The sequence below is a fragment of the Ascaphus truei genome, chromosome 4 (assembly GCF_040206685.1).
Source record: "Ascaphus truei isolate aAscTru1 chromosome 4, aAscTru1.hap1, whole genome shotgun sequence".
Lineage (NCBI taxonomy): Eukaryota > Metazoa > Chordata > Amphibia > Anura > Ascaphidae > Ascaphus > Ascaphus truei.
Genome location: NC_134486.1, coordinates 205,812,629 through 205,830,179, shown reverse-complemented (window position 1 = coordinate 205,830,179; position 17,551 = coordinate 205,812,629). Strand labels below are relative to the sequence as shown.

The 17,551-nt window shown below is 39.9% G+C and overlaps 1 protein-coding gene across 6 annotated transcripts in view; it reads right to left on the bottom strand.

The window, feature by feature from the left end:
* Positions 1–17,551, bottom strand: part of ARID4B (AT-rich interaction domain 4B) — a 97,476-nt gene that overhangs the window by 14,865 nt on the left and 65,060 nt on the right. For 4 of the 6 annotated variants that reach the window (XM_075596768.1, XM_075596767.1, XM_075596771.1 and 1 more), the window contains exons 18-20: positions 5,655–5,739; positions 3,160–3,355; positions 921–2,084 (exon numbers count right to left, since the gene is read on the bottom strand). In XM_075596768.1, the coding sequence (XP_075452883.1) occupies positions 921–2,084; positions 3,160–3,355; positions 5,655–5,739 (1,445 nt within the window). The remainder of the gene's footprint in view (positions 1–920; positions 2,085–3,159; positions 3,356–5,654; positions 5,740–17,551) is intronic. The other 2 variants (XM_075596769.1, XM_075596772.1) reach the window with 1 other exon arrangement.

Genomic DNA, 17,551 nt, shown 5'->3' with positions numbered 1-17,551 from the left:
GAGATATATGAAGATGATGAGGAGTGCTGGGGGAGATATGAGGATGAAGATGATGAGGGGTGCTGGGGGGGATATGAGGATGAGGGGTGCTGGGGGAGATATGAGGATGTTGATGAGGGTTGCTGGGGCAGCTATGAGGATGATGAGGGGTGCTGGGAGAGATTGAGGGGTGCTGGGGGAGAGATGATGATGATAATGATGATGATGATTTTACCCGTGCGGCCCGAATCTGTATTCCTTGGAGCAGTTCGGCCCTTCTCACTTGACAAGTTGTGCAGGCCTGACCTAGGGACTAGTAGAAATGCTAGATGGACCTTTGGTGCCTTAAAACAACATTAGTAAATGGGGGAATTGTTCTGAAAATCAGTTCTGCTGATGCACACTCCCTTAAAAACAGGAGCACAGATGAACGAGAAGTCAAGGAGAATATAAAAGGGAGTAAAAACTACCCCTTACAATCAGAAATTCAAATGTTTATTTTCAGTACGGCATCTTAGATATTAAACATTTGGACAGCAAGGTCATCAAATTTTTTTATTGGTGGCACCTTGTTAGTTGTACTTTGGATCAAATCTGCAATCCACGTGATCTCACTCTACATTACTCATATTTCACTTGAGTTGCATACATGTAATTCATTTAAAAAGTTTATTTTTACATGCGCACCTAATTAAAAGAAATATTAGGATTGACCCGAATGTACATCACAATCTTCCAGTGTAAATGGCAGTAACCTAAAACAACCCAAGAAACTTGCATTCATGTCCCATATCTGCACAATGCTTCCTATAGTGACAAACTTCAATAATATTCAGTGATATTTAAAATCAGATAAATATCCAGCATATCTAATCATTTTAGAAATAAGTCTTGAAAATAAAGTACTTAAAATTAAACTCGGCAAATCTTTTTTTTCTTACCTTTCTCTTTGTTTTCGGTTTCTGGCTGATTGCTACTACTTGAGCTGATACTAGCATCAAATCCTGTTGGTGAAATATTTCCCTCAAATTGGAGGTCCTGCAGTTCACCAGTAACACTATCCACTTCAATTGTGCTATCCGTTTCACTCTTCATACTTTGAATTTCTTCCTGATTTGGCTCTAATGCTTCCATACTTTCAACTGCTGACTGTTGTCTTCTGCATTCACTTAAAGATGAAGGCGATTCCGGTGTCGTGGGAGGAGTATTCAACACAGAATTACTGCCACTACTTGGAAACTCTATTTTTTTTTCACCCATTTCCACAGCTTTTTCTTCAGCAGGCTTAATTCCTATGATGTCTGTTACTGGTTTTAGAACCTCGGCTGGTAGCACTCTAATTTCTTCTTTTACAGGCTGAACAGGTGAATCAGTAGAACGGTCATCATGTTTCATGGGAGGTGGAGATGCCGCACCTTCTGTGTCAGAATCGGAGAAAAGTTCTTTTAAAGTCTTTTTAGGCCATTGACCTTGAATACTTGACCAAACATCTTTGCGGTCTTTGGCTCGGCTGTTTTGGAGTCTTTCTTCTGAATGATTTACCAGCTTAACCCTTTTTTCTGGGCCTTCTGTGAAGCCTATATAAAAACCTGTTCGCAAAGATTTCCTTTTGTCCTCTAAGCCATTGTATTTTTTTGTTGGTGCATTTTTTGGTTTGGATTTTTCCTCATCATCTGAGGAACTGATGATACGATTATCTAATCTAACAATTGTCTCTTTGCACTTGGCATTTTCATCCTTTCTGCTGGGAGATGCAGTTTTCCCTGATTCTGTGTATTTTCGCTTACCACGTTTTATCGGAGTCTTGGCTGCCTTGTCTATTAAATCCTTCTTTAATTCTTTCCTCAGTATTGTGGGCTCCACTTCAGAGTCTGTCTCTTCGGAAGATTCTTCCAACTCTTTCACTGCAGCAGGTGATCTTGGTGCTGCAACGGTATTTAGAACATCTATAGCAATATGATTTTCTTCAATTCCAGTGGAGCCCTTTTCTTCTTCCCTTGAAATCGGTTCATTGCTGATATGGCTCATGTTAAAGGCTTTTTCTCCATTGTCCATTTTCTGGCAACTTTGTTCAGTTTCACTGTCATCGGCAGAACTTTCAGCAGCTATAAATAAGAAAATGGTAATAAGCAACTGTGCAATAGATTTGCCAAATAACACATTAATAGACACAAACCTGTTTTAACCAAACCTTTTTGCCGCAGTTAAAAAAAATAAAAAAATAATAGGTTTGATATAAGCAAGACCGAATCTTAGAGTATTTATGTTTAATTGTTATAATGGCATCTCCCCGTAAAGAAAATTATATGGTATATACAAAACAGTGCAGTTTTATATATCAGTCTATATATAATGTTATACTATTAGAAATCAAGCACACAATAAATAAGAATAAAATGGTACTTTTATAATTTTTTTGCTAGCTCCTTTTTGTTTATTTGCCACAGAATTTTCTTCTGTTTGGGAAATATAAAAGTGGAATTTGTACAACTTTTCTTTCAAATCATCTCCCTGGTTTAAAGCAGCAATGCTGCCATTTTGACCCCCGTGCCCCTTTTTTGGTAAAATGGTTATTAACAGAATGGGAACTGCAGTTTTCAGCTCTGGGGACACCCCAGTTCCAGAGATACATAAAAGGTGAAGTTACAATCTGCTATGGCAATCAGTTACTTCCTGGTTTGTCCCAGAGGTTTAAATGGCAGTCAAATTGAAAGCCATAACAGATAATATTGCAGACTCCCATTGATTTGCGGTACCGCAAGAATGAACAGCCATTTTGTTTACCCTGGAGAAGCAGAGACACTAGTAACTTTCCTAGGGGGATCCTGCTACTTAACCGCATTATATCAGATTCCGATGGAACCCACTGTTCCCATCACAGCTGTTATGTCAGAAGCTACAGAAAACAAGTTAGGAAGGAGTACACAGACTGGAATAAATTGTCAACATAAGTGTCACAAAAATAAAACCTCATCATTTTACACAAAAGGTGTTAAAAATAAATAAATAAAAATAACTAAATGGTACAATTTAGGAAGACCATTATATTAAATACTTTCTCAAATTTTTAAGCAAATATTTTGTAATTCAATTTTTTTCAGACTCAAAAGGAAATATGAGCCACTTGACAATGGGGCTATAATAAAAATGTCACAATTTTTATTAAAGAAAAATCTGTACCTTGCAGACCGTTGAGAATAGAAGTAATTTCTACAGGTTTCAGTGGACCTTGTAAGGAGCTTTTACTTTCGATGTCATCAAGTGTAGACTCGCTGTCCAGATCACATGTCTGAAATAAAGGTCTTGTAAAGAGTCTGCATTGCTTAGGACATCTTTCATCTTTTTCTGACGTGGCTTTATCTTGGTCCATTTTATTCTACCAAGAAGAGATAAAATAGGGTCAGAAATCTATAGTGATCAGTTTAACAAAAATCAGCTATTTTATGCCCTACATGTCAAAGTGACGGTCAGAAGGAATGACAGCAAAAGCTCAGCATGTGGCATTCACCAGCGTACAATTTACCTCTAAATTAGATGTAAGATACTACAGTACAAAAACAAGCAATATTACTTATGAAGTGGGGTCACAGGAGCGAAAAATAGCTGTGTTCAGATTTAAGAGATCCCTGGTTTTAATTTGATTTTTTTAAATCAACAGTGAAAATGGGCGATATTGCTGCTGTATGTTATGATTAGCAAAAATAAATGGAACACATTTTGCACTGATGGTCTTTAACTTTGCCAAAGGGAATACTTAATATTGCAAAGTTGTAACTATCTTCGAGAACTTTTTTTGGAGACAAATGAGATTGGATAAAACATTTTTAGTTTGAGTTTGTAACTGTGAAGGGGTTAACCAGACTCGCCAATAAAAGCTCAGCCCACTTGGTTACAACTGATCCGTGTGTTTGGGTCCTAGAGTGTCATCTCTTGGACCCAGATGTCCTAAATGCATTACTGTGAATGTGTGCAAATTATGCGACATTAAGGATGTGTGTTTTGCCTTTCCTGGGATGCTGGGACCAGGAGATTTCTAGGCTGTAAGTTTCAGAGTGGGTTTGTCGGAGAAAGTCTTTACAGAACGTGTCTATGTATCGGGGTTCCAGAGCTATGGGATACACCAGGAATTGGATCCGAGAATCGAGTGAGATTCTCAGACCCAGCCAAGCACATTGCTCCGGGCAAATTCTGACTCTGAAAGCGCTATTACGACTCACCGCCAGGATTCCTGCTGCATATTCCAGACAAGGTAAACGGACATGAAGGGGTTAATGTATACCTGCGATCACCCACAGGGTCCCTAGTAGATAGATGGATCCCTTGTAGAAAGAGTGGTACCCAGATACATGCCCAGATACCCTGCACCTAGTATAGGGGTTCAGGGGGGCACTCCAGCTAAGTGATAAAGCCGAGAGTGGTTCTTGTGTGAAAAAGTTTTAAAAGTAATTTTTCTAAAGTGTGTCAAGTATGAGGCTAGTGAATGTAGATAACATATACACGCACTCCATCCCTGACACCAGAACAGGGACTTATATATTTTACCACACAAAGACAGGACACAGTATATTTTATTAAAGAATTATATTTAATAGGTATATGTACTGGTAACCTGTAAATGAAATGTGGGATTTAAAGTCATAAATTCCGAGCAGACCAGATGGCTACCAAGCTTGGTGCCTGAGGGTCTGTCAGAAGTCAGGACTTGAAAGCTTCAGGGATGCCACGGTGTTAGAACAGGAGGGGTACTGCAGTTCTGCGTGAGTACCCACATCCTGGGCTAACACAGGTCTATCCGGCCACCATTTGCCCAACCCCAGGCTCTGTGGAGCCTGGACAGTGGGTGAGCTCAGTATGCAGAGAGGCAGAGGTGCCAGGTTGGCGCATGCCCCTTTGTAGAATGAGAAACGGTGCCGCCCAGCTTTACAATACCGGCAAATCTGTGATTGGCTGGCAGGGAAATTCCCATGCTTTGAAAGGCTGTAGAGGAGGGTGAATGAGAGCCTGAAATCCTTAAGAGGGCTTGCAGCCAATCAGGAGCGCAGATTCCAAGTGCCAAACCCACAGCGGCAAATTCAAAAGATGCTGTGCTGAATAGATGCAAGCCGGCTTCAAGGATTTTCAACTCAGAAAAGTTTCTAAGTCCTGCTTTTGAGAACGTAGCAGTCGCGGCTGGCATTGCATGCCGAAATCAGTTCCAGGACTTTCGTGAGTACCTACCGGTCAAGTAAAAGGGCTCCTACAGAGGTCATTTTTGTGAATTTCGATTAGAGGATACATTAAATCGTTAGCCCAGTTCCAAGTAAGTGTGGTAACCTTGTAAATTGTGTTACATTGTGTGTATGTCTTCTCCTGAAATAAATTACAATTTATTTTACCACCTTGCTTTGCTCAATCAATGATCCCGGTATAAAAAGGTGTTAATAAACCTGTTCTCCCGTGACAGAGTTGCATTTTAAAGGTTTGTAGATTTCTCTTAAAAATGTCAGTCAATTAAATAACTATTTCCTCTAACTACTGACAAAGAATAAATATGGATTTCACACACAATACAAATATTGCTTTTAAGTTGAAGGATGCATCACTTACGAAATAAATGAATTGATTGGGTACCTGCAAGAAACAAAACCGGTTTGACTTATTATCCATATAACCATTTTAAATAAAGTTACATTTACCTTAATTTTCTTTCTGTGTTTTATTTTTGGTACACTTTTATCTGCTGGTCTCACAATATTGTCAGCTTTAATCCACTCATCGTACCTAATAGGGGAAAAAATTAAATATATTTGTACACATTTATATATTTTTAAATCTAACAAACACGCATACCCCCCCCCCCCCCAACATGCACGCACACTCTCACTCAAATAGAATTTACACCAAACACAGCAATATATACTCGTCCGAATAGTCCATTTCAATTTAGGTTCTAATCAACCGGAAAACACTATCTGTTTCAGCTTAAGGGTGGTTGTGACGTTAGGGGGTAACCAGGCTCTCAAATAAAGGTTAAGCCCATTTTGGTTACCACTGATCCGTTTATAAGGGTCCAAGAGTTAGCTCTTGGGCCCAGTAACATTGTACCATGCCAATGTATTGGATGCAATAAAAGTATTTTTGTGTTTTTCCTTTTCCGGGCATGACAGCAAGAAGGGATTGCTAGAGTATGAGTTTCAAGGCTTTTTCTGCGGAGGAGCCATTGACAGAATGTGCCTAGGAGGTTGGGGTCCGGAGTACTAGGTTCCCCCATAAATGTACCAGAGAATCATGCCTAATGCTTGGATACATGTAGGCGCATTGTCCTGGCAATATCTCCCTTTGAAAACGCAAGCGCGACTCACCACTAGGGAACCCTGCGTCAGCACAACCCAGAAAGGAGAATGGGGACAGGGATAAAAACATCTATTCCTGTAGCTAAGGGAATCCGTAGGTTAAGGGGTGTACCCCAGCTAGTGTCCATGTGACCCACAACCAGTATAGGGTTTGTGCGTACCCCAACCATATATAAGGTTCAGGGGGGACTCAGAAGTCCAAAAGAAAGCATGTGGGGAATAAGGCAGAAAGAAAAAAAACTACAACGTTTTCCCTTTCTGTCCCGTTACCCAAGAATCAGAAGTATAGTGTAATATACTTTATTAAATGTAATGTGTTCTTTACATTGAGATCCTATGTCTAAACAGGCTGCCCAAGCTAACCCATAGGCGGTAAGTCTGCTGGATATCGGAGTTTAAAGCAGTCAAAGGATGCCCAGAGGCGAGAATAGCATTTGGTCAGCGGGGAAAGGCGGAGTACCAGGTCCAGAGATCAATAGCAGTCCTCCGGGCTGCCACTTGCTCTGCCAGACCGGATGGAGCCTGTCCCAGCGGGTGGCATTGAGATAGCCAGGGAGAAAGGTGGCAAATTTACGCATGTCTCTTGGCTATTTCAGATTTCCCGCTGACCCGGCTTTTCTAGCCGGCTTGGCTCGGATTGGTTGCTTGGGAATTTTCCCACGCATTGATTGGCTGCTGAGTTTTGTGAATGAAACTCAGAATACTATAAGAATCTGTGAGCCAATCAGATTGGAGAACTCCAGTAGTAAGAGTGCGGGCGGTCTTTTCAAAGTTGCTACTGCGCGAATAGCAGAGCAACCGGCTTCGATTTCAAGCCAGAGAAGCCTGTCTGCAAGAGTCAAACTCACGACTTTTGCGGACAAGTTCTCAAAATCGAACGTAGCGGACGCGGCTGGGATTTTATGCTGATTTGGAGTAACTCGCGGTCAGGAGGGACCAAGTTCTCACAAGAGAACGTAGCGGTGGCGTATGGAATTCTATGCCGGTTTGGGTTCCAGGAGATTCCGGGCAAAGTCCCAATCAGGGTAAAATTCTCCCATAGAGTTCCCTGCACCTAGGAAAGTCTAGTTTTCTACCCCAGTCCCAAAGTAAGTGTGACTTTTTGTCTGTATTTTGTGTATCAGCGTGAGTAAGCAAAGTTATGCGAATAAACTACAATTTATTTCATTACCTTGTTTGCCAAATGTATGATCCCGGTAAAAAGGTGTAAATAACCTGGTCTCCCGTGACAGTGGTACATTAATAAATAACGCTTCTGAAGGAGTTTACATGTGTAAGAAGCATACCTAATTATTTCTTACCAATTTATAAATAGAACAAATACTACATACAAGAATATATTTGAGATCTATACACTAGTGCCCATCCAAAAGCAAAATATTGCATTTATTTGGGGGAAAGATTACATTTTATGGGGGAGAAATTTTTCTTAAATGCTAGATTTCAGCATTACTCAGACAAATAAGTCTGCTATGTCCGAGGTAGACACACCTGAACTGTCCTCTGCTGTCACTTCCATAAAGCATCCATTATAATAATAATAAAAAAATATTACTGTCAAAAATTATTTTTCCTAATAACAAAAATGTTTATTCTGTCTGAGATGCAACCTCGAGTATGTTTATAAGCTAAAGATAAATTTATTTTGTGATAATGAATGTACAGGGATAACACATTGAGCAAAGAAAATATGGGTCTTACAAAACCAAGAGATTCAACTATTAAAATATACATGCCAGAAGTTATAACTTTGGGCAACTACTGATGTTCCACATAAGGCAGATCTTCCTAGGGTAAGAACAAAGTGTTTACTGTATGCATGGTATTAAAAGTGCAATTGCCTCAGATATTTATTGTATTCTTCAAAGATAACGGACATTCACTTGGGAGTGTGACAGGACGTAAAAAAAATATATATATATATATATATTTATATGAAACTGGCCAATCTTAAACAAAAATACAAAACTATATATTTGTAGTTATACATGGCTGTTTTCCTTATATCATTCTAATGCAAACACGGCATACTATCAGGGCCACAGTAGATCAAATATAAAGATATTAGTTTTTTGTTCAATGCCATATGTTAAAATCCAGCCTATACAGAAGCTAAATTAATTTCTAGCACATTCTGAATGATAAATCCACCAAGTACTTTTTTATATCTATCACACCAACATTAAACAACTGGAAGAAACTGAAGTTTGGCTACGTGAACACAAACTTCAAATGCTATTTTCAGGAACATTCCCTTCCCATTAAACCTTTTCATCTTTCAGAAACTATTTAAGTTGCTTATATCAAAGCTTTTAACATTACAGTATAAAATAAAAATGTTTTTAATCTTGTCCTCAGTAGGACTGTACCTTTAAGCTGTTATTTTGAATTACCATATTGTTTTACATGTACAGAAATTGTAAGCATTGGTAGACTGATATATCTCGAACTTTGATTATTTGTTAAATTAACATCTAAAGACGTCACCTGTAATAAACATAAAATTATTGTTTTGCTGATAAAGGACAGTATATGTGTTCCCTGTTAGAATTGTGGAATGTAATGTAATTCAGCTTCTTATTAAGATATGTTCCAAAGTGGCATCCATATAAAAATAAACAACTGAAGTGCAATTGAAACATTAGTAAATATGCCTTTGCAGTCTGTAAGACTAATATGTTATGATGAGGCATTATAATTAGGTGAAGTCACGATGTATAGCCTCCTCTTGAATTGTAACTTACAGATGGCAGCTAAATCTATATTAAAATGTGAAAAAAGTCTCTAAGAAAAGATACACTGACATCTCCTCTGACACAATATCCTTCCATGCTGTTGAGAGAAAAAAAAGACAGTTAGAAGCTATCATACATTAGAGTTTTCAACGTTTTCTAAAAGCTCTTTACATGTTCCAAAGATAAATATTAACCTGTATTTTTAAACCACCACGCACTGTAAAAACCCCAATTCAAAATATCTATTGAAGGATACAAATATTTTAAAACCTGATTACGATACATGAAAAACAAACTAAGCCAGTATGGATCAAAAGTTAATTTCATGGATAAGTAAACTGTTGGGAACATCACTATTTGACAGTCTCTTGATAAATATGTGAAATATTACTGTACACCTTTTAACTTTACAACAGAATATTTGATAACTGGCCACAAAAGCTCAAGTAAATAGGCAGTAAAAATTATCAATTTCAGCGACGCCAGGTCATATTCTCAATGTTTTAAAATCTTTCTGATCTCCATAAGGCATAATAGTCAAAATAATAATCTTGAGTGTTGGAGGAAGTAATAGAACACAACCACAAGTTGAAACACCTCAAATAAATAAATAAAAAAAAGATCACAGAAACATACAACTGGAATCTATCAACTGACTTGCAACAATGCCTTTAAACCAAAAAACAAATGCATTAGAGCAGTGGTTCCTGCTGGGTCTGCCTTCTACATGAAGGTTACATTCTAAATTCATGTTACAGACTTGCATGGTCAAAAATCTTTATATTAAAGCCCTAATTACACAAAGACCTTATGCAACTGTCCCATATAGTCTACTTACTGTACCCAATTAGTATTGTCAGAGTAAAAGCGCAACTCCAAATATCCTATATTGGTAAGCATGGTGAACAGCAGAATTTTTTTTTTTTTTTTTAAAGAAGATGCAGATTAAGACCAGTGTTGTTCTTAAGGCCATTCGTTAGGAAATAAGATTTTGGGTAACATTCATAGGCACAACTATAAATGCTTCTGATCCAGACTATCCCAGTCAGTTTCTGTTCCAGGATCAGAATCACATTTGCTTTGTTATCCTGATAAATGCCAAGCACCTCCAGATGTTTTATTTTGCAACAGTTAAACAATTAACCTAGCACACTATACAATATAATTCCCCTTGTCTCTAAACACACTTAAGGTGCTCTTGATGGAAGTATTCTCAGTATCCTGAGAAACATGTAACCACTGAATAATGGGAAGCACCCAAATATATTGTTAAAATCATTGTATCCAATGTTACGGAGTCACACACTAGGCCTACATCTTAAAAACAAAATAAATAAAAAAACGCATGCTAGTATTTCTTTTATGATAAAGCCTTTGAGTGTGAGGGCGTAACATTGGATACAATGATCTTAACAATTAGAGCCTACAGTATTTTGGATCTATTTTTCACAGTAGTTCTATAAACATAGTTAATGAACACGAACAGTGCGTAGAATCTGGTCAGTTCATTCTAGAAGCGTATAATAAACCAAAAGGAATTACTTTGTACTCTTGGTGTGACTCCTTTGTTGGTGGAGCCATTACGGTCATTGTTATTGTAACAGCCGCCGCCGCAGCCCCTACCGGATTCCGCCCGGCTGACGCGTCACACGGCACAGCCACGCACCCGCGCATTGCCAAACCGGTGCGCGCACGCTCTGAAGGGTGCCGTCGGCGCCTCTCACAGGGAGGAATCTCTGCCGCATGTCCGCGCCGCACATCGCGCACGTGCGCAGGTCGCCCGGCACCCAATTAGAATTCCAGGGAAGCCTCACCTGTAGGCTGTTCAGCCACTTACCTCCCTGTCGCCATTGGAGGACCTGATCACACCCCTGGAAGGTAATTGGATCCTTCCTCCATATATACCTACTCCTGTCTGTCCTCCCCTGCTGAGCATAAACTCCTGTTTATACATTGTGCTCACCGCTGCTGTTTAGTTGTGTCTTGATCCCTGCTTGGCCTTTGACCTGTCTGTTCTCTCCTGTCCTGACCTTGGCTGTTCTTTGGATTCCTACACTCTCCTGCGCTTTGACCCCGGCTTCGACCCTTGACTATTCTACCTTCTCTGACCCTGGACCCTGGCTACGGACATCTACTATCCTCCACTCTCCTACCCAGAATTACGACAAGTACCTTGACTACCCTGACCTCTCCAACCCTACGACGCTGTACGACTTGGACTACGCATTCCGGACCGGACTGTGTGGTTGTGGGTCGGTGTCTTTCCAGCCCCACCTCAGCCCCGCGGTCTTCAGTCCTGTTTGTGGTGAGCGCAGCGTGACAGTTATGCAATTTAGTTCATCATGACAATGGATCTTTAAAAGAGCAATTTCCACTTATCACACCTAATCACAGTTCACTAGATACTTTGCCATGCAACATGAGTTACACAACTTTTGCGCAGTGCTTTACAAATATGCTGGTTTCAAAAAGAAAAACGAGCTTTCAGTCCCTAATACAAAAAGGGATATGGCAATATTCTTAAGTCCCCTCTTCAGAGACCAACCCATTCATTTTCTTTTGCTCTGTTTGTCATGCTACTTGCAATGTAACAAACAAAGAACAGAGCTTCTACCGCACAAACTACAACATAATATTGCAACCATCTACACTAATGTATTAAGTCTAGTTCTCATTCTGGGTGGTCATCAACAAACTAGCAAAAGTAGGGAGACATTTTACTTACAATATTTTCTTTTCCTCTAATCCCATCAGGGCATCGACAATTAGATGGTTAAAACTCTTCCTCTTATAGGGAAACGACCAGCTGAAAACGGAGCATTGGAGTATATAACTCCTCTTCTCACAAACGCCAGTTTGGAATAGGTTTCCAAAGCTAAAACTTAAAGCGTTAATACAGCACATATCTGACAACTCCCATTACTTCATAGGAGGAGATTCCAATAATAAACAATTTCAGGGCCTGAAATGAACAAACAGCACCTCAATCGCATCTTTTCCCAGGGGTTGCCTCTCAAATTCCATGCTGCTAGGGAAAGACTGAATTTGGATGAAACAGTGGTACTTGGGATAGCAAATCCGCCAACACCCGAGACCAGAACTATTCTCCTTGGTGAACCTTGTGCCTGCTGAGAAAATCTGCTTCTAGGTTTTCTGGATCTGTAATATACATCGCAGAAAAAACTGTTAGCGGTTTCTCGACCCATTTCAGTAGCTTACGGACTTCCTTCTGGGTCGCTGGACTAAAAATACTAGGAATGACAAATGTAATCCTGTAGAGCTAACACTGCATTCATTACTGCTCTTATCTCTAGGACCTATTAGTGATCGTAATAAGGTACTCTTCTGGATACTTGCAATCTACCATACAAGATCATGGCTGGAGAGCACTTTCTTAACATGCTTAATTGCTTGTATTCAAGTGGTCATGTTATGAATGTCACCCAGGTAAGATAGTACACAAATAACTTGCTTTGTGTACTACTGCATGTGTGTAAGCGGCATTAGTGACCATTACTTTCATGAATGTTCGAGAGGCTGTCGCTATCACGGAAGGCAAAGCCACGATTATAGTGGCTGCTCGCGCCCAAACAAAAGGTCTCTATGGGGCAGGCCATAGAGCGCACGACTGATTTTGAAAAATACAAATCGATTTTCCCCCTCGTGCAACAACCATATCACGTGAGCGGTTCAGCCAATGAGGGCGAACCGCTCACGTGATGTCACGGCCACGCTTCCTGCCTAGTGTATGTTTCGCACGCGCAGCCACTATAATCTTAGCCTAATGCCTGAAATGGAAAATTATTGCCATTGAATAAAAGTTATGAAGAATTAGTGATATTCCTGAGCTTTAGGTATAAGGAGACACATATCCCCGAGGTCTATTAATGCCATATAATCCCATTCTGTAGAACATGGAGGACTGGCCGGAAAGACTTGATTTTGAAATGCCTGACCTGACGCCACCAATTTTTTCTTTGAGGTCTAGGACTGCTCTGTAGCCTCCTGTGGTTTTGGGGTATTACAAAAAGTTGGGAATAGATTGCTTGTTGATCCTGTTTGGGAACCACAGTGATCGCCCAGTTGTCTACAAATGCTTGAATCGCCTTCTTTACGGTCGCAGGTTTGGCTAGATCCCCCCAGCTTTTTGACTTGATAAATTTGTCTCGAATTGGGAATTGTTGAAATTCTAGAATATACCCTGTCTTTACAATATTGAGAACCCAGGCAAACGTCATTTGGGCTCACTGATGAAGGAATCTGCAGATTCTAAAAATGTCAGTCTTTGGTGAAAGGGCTTCGTGGACACAGAGGAAAGAAATCCTCTAAAAAAATGATATTTGTGATAAAGGCCTCACAGGCCTGTAGATTTTAGCCTCTTCAAAATGAGTCGTGAGGAGCAGCCGGATGTCAAAAATCTACAGCTTTCTTTCCTTTAGGAAGTTACTCTTGCATCCCGAAATTTTGGAGATGATATCAAGGGTTTCACCAAAGCAAAAAGATCCCATTGAGAGGCAGGGACAGTAATTTGTTTTCGATGAGGAATTCACTGCCCAGAATCTAAGCCATAGTGCTCTTCTAGCTACAACCGACTGAGCAGAAGATCCGGTTAATGGCCGGATCACATCCAGCAGAGCGTCACAAAGGAAGTTTACTGCATCATTAATCATTGCAATAGCCTTCTCCCTGGGTAAACCAGCCTATAATACTGCTTAAGCTTCTCATTCCAGATTTTCACTGTATTGACAATGCATGTCATAGAAATATCTGGCCTAAATTAAATGAATGTTGTGTCTTAAGCGACAAAACCACTTCTGAACATACGGCTGCAAAAAGGTGTGAACTAGTGACTACTTCACAAATGGCAGATTTCTTCAGTTAGATGAAGGGCCTTTGTCTGCTGCAAGTTTCTTATTAGACTCATCATAGCATAGGCAAGGGGTCATTTTTCTTCACATGTTGCCAACACTGTGCTTTTGCTTACATATTGCCTTCTTACACCTATCTTCCTCCCTGCAGCCAGCTTTAGTATCCCCATTAGCATCTAACTTGAGCTCTGTATTTTTTGCATTATGTCTTCCCCTGCTTACTCAAACAGAGCACTGAACCGATTTCCCGCTACTGTATACCTTTAAATATTTCCCTTATCGCATCTATGATGTCACCAGGGGTTACCTGTTTAAATTTTTTTTTTTTTTTTTACGTCTCCTGCATTCACGTGGGCGGTCCTTTCAGGATTCTGTCTACCCAGGTAGCCTCACACAGACGCCAGCGGACACCAGAGAAGGCATAGTGATGGCTCCGGCAGCTCAGTGCAGGCGCATACCCATCCCCACTTATTGCAACCAGGGCGCTTAAGGAAGAAGCTCTGGGTCCATGATAGGTCCTCATAGGGAGAAAGGTGGGGGGGAACCTTCCAGGGTGGCTTAAATTTGAGAGAAGGGGGATAAAGGATTCTTAGGTTAACATAAGACTGCTTCCGTGGTAGAACAGCAATTTTAAACTCACCAGACCCCTCCGTCAGTAATATTTCACATTTTAATTTTGAAGGAGGGTTGTCCAAAGTGAAGCGGTGTAATAAAATACTTATACTTCATATAAAATGAATAATAAGTATTACATTGACATTTAAGAAGAAAGTAGGCATAATTCAGTGCAGCAACTAGAAATGCATCTAAATTTGTCAAACTAAATTCTTGTGTTTAATACTTTTATGCTAAACAATAGATCAACGGATCAGGCAAATGTATATGTAGTAATTGCCACAGATAACTCCCTTTGCAGCTCACTCAGATATTACCTTGTGGATGAAGCGTGGACCACGGCTTACTCTTAATCTGAACACTGGCGTCTACTTACATCTTGACAAACCTTACAGCTCTTGTGCAATTAATGGGTTTAAAAAAAATATATATAAATATATTTTTTTTTTTTTAAAACACACCTCTGTATTCATATTACAGCATAAGCAAATATATTTCTAGCAATTTCAAGACTTAATTATGATTAATTATAAACCCAGCACAAAATATAAACAGAGGGGAAGGTTCACCAGATGGGACAAGGCAATGGCAGTTAATATAGGATCGAGCTTGTTGAACCCCGGCCATTTCGCATAAAACTAAAATTGATATATTAATTAGCAGTATCCTCTTCTTCAAGCAAATATACGGTATCAACTGTCTCATCTAATTTCTGGTAACAAGATGCTTTTCAATTCATATGCAGCTAGTGTCATGGAGCTGCACTGATCTTACAACAGTATGTGAAATATGCTTGACAGTTTCTTCTTTATCTTTAAGTTTGCACTGGTCCATTGCCAAGGTATTTCAAGGTCTGTTAAGGTGCAGTATTAAGAGCTTAAGGCACAAAAGTGCTTGAAATTAACACGATTACATGGTTAATTGCAGTTGCATGTTTTGCTTCATGAAGGCCACAGGACTTGCTGAAGTTTCTTTTAACTTTCCTCACATGGAATTCAGGTTCCTCATCAGTGAACTTTATTTTCTTTAAAACCAACTGCCTGCACATTACAGAATCCTTACTAAATACATTGTTTTGTTTATAAAAATGTCAAACATTACAGTTTGTAAAAATGTTCTTGCTTTCACGTTTGAGCCCCTACAGATGTGTCCAAGTAGAACATTATTAGAATTCAGTGCAGTTATTGCATTAGAAATAATTGACTGAAAGCACACACAAATCTACACTATACCCTGCCATCTTCGATCAATACATGGATCAAGTTAAGAAAACGAAAGCTTGGTAGGGTTTGCCATGCGTCCATACCATAGATCAGGGGCACACAAACTTTATTTCGCACACCCCCACCCTCCTCCTTTGCATGTACTCATGGCAACTTGGTGTCATGCGATGCCACGTTATCATGGCGACATGTCCTCGCTATCAGAAGATGCAGGAGGAGTTGCCGGATAATAGGAAAGAAAGTTACAGAGGCCCCGTGCTCTTCCCCAGCACAAGGCCTCAAAAGCGCTGGGCGCTGTTTGGTGCATCCCATAGAAAATGTATTTTGTGCACCCCTGCCATAGATGAGGAGGATGACCAAAATACTAACATTTTAGTCAACAGGTTTCCAATCCAAGACAGTTGGATGATGCCACATGCCGGTTAGATTGGGTACTTAAACAAGCATTTTGAGTGCGGTTTGTAGTATTTATTATATTTTGTGAAATTATACACCAGAACAGTTTAAGGTTTTATGAACATGTCCTGCTTCTATTGTATATTGTGTATGTTACCTCAATGTTGTTCCATCTAAAACACGGTTTCACTTACTAACATGCTATCTATCACACACCAAGCTCGGGTGCATCTGATGCTGCACTACAAAATTGAAAAGGCTTGCTCTCTCTGCGAAAACTTCACACTAGTGTTATTTTTCACAATGTTGGAACCAGGGAGAGGGGAGTCTTCCGGGGCCGAACCGCACCATTTAAAGCGCCTGGGCCCCCCTGGTTCCCAAAATTAGAAATAATGGTTAACACCAGTGACTATTTAAATGGCTGTTCAGTAGGATACTGCAACCAATGACAATGCAGCTTGCTATTGACCCAAGGACTCGACAGATTTGGTGGCCATTTTGTTTCCCCTGGAGGGAGCTTTAAACACCTGTAACTACATTATTAACAATCTCAGTAACCACGGGGCCCTGGAGCTAAAAACATGGTTCAGCTACAGAGGACCACCCCCTCCCCACCCCTCTCCCCCCATACCCATCTTGTAACTACAGTATATAACACAAAACAGCCACACTCCTTGTTACAGCAAGTCCCTAGCATTTCTTCACTCCCAGGCATACATGTATTACATTCTACACAAACACTAGTATGTACTTATTTTTATAATTCATCCACAACACACCCAGTGCATTGTTTTCTTCTACCACAATGGGCATTGTAAACATTGTACGGGTGGCAAGATTCTAATTGTGGAAGTTAATGGAGGGCGAAAGAGTATTGAGGTCCATTGTGCGATCAATAATTACTTCAGGTTACAATAGAGAATTGTCAAAAATGTAAAAGTGGTGGACAACAGTGAATTTACAGAGGAGAAAGACATGAAGGAACTTGCATACTAAAAGTGACAAGGTAATGGGCGGAGGGGGAACATGAAAACAAGTAAGTAAAACCGGTCATAAACCTGGATGGTAATTTTTGGCCTATTACTGGCCAATTCAGATCTTCTTAAATAAGGGCCTTTGAGAGGTACTTTATTGACAAACCCATTCAACTAGTCTTGTTAGATGTATTTTTGATGGATCATAGAGGTGGTTTACATTTCACATAACTGGAAGGGAGGGTGCAGGTTGTAAAATTCAAGTCAGCCATTTTTTTTACACAACTGGATAATATTAGATCAAAGTGAAATAGTACTTGTGGCCTAATAAGATTTCAATAAAGCCATTAGTAATAACAGACAACACTAAAGAGTACAACTCACTTTCCTCACATGAGTTCCTCAAACTCATTCCAGTCTCTAAACATC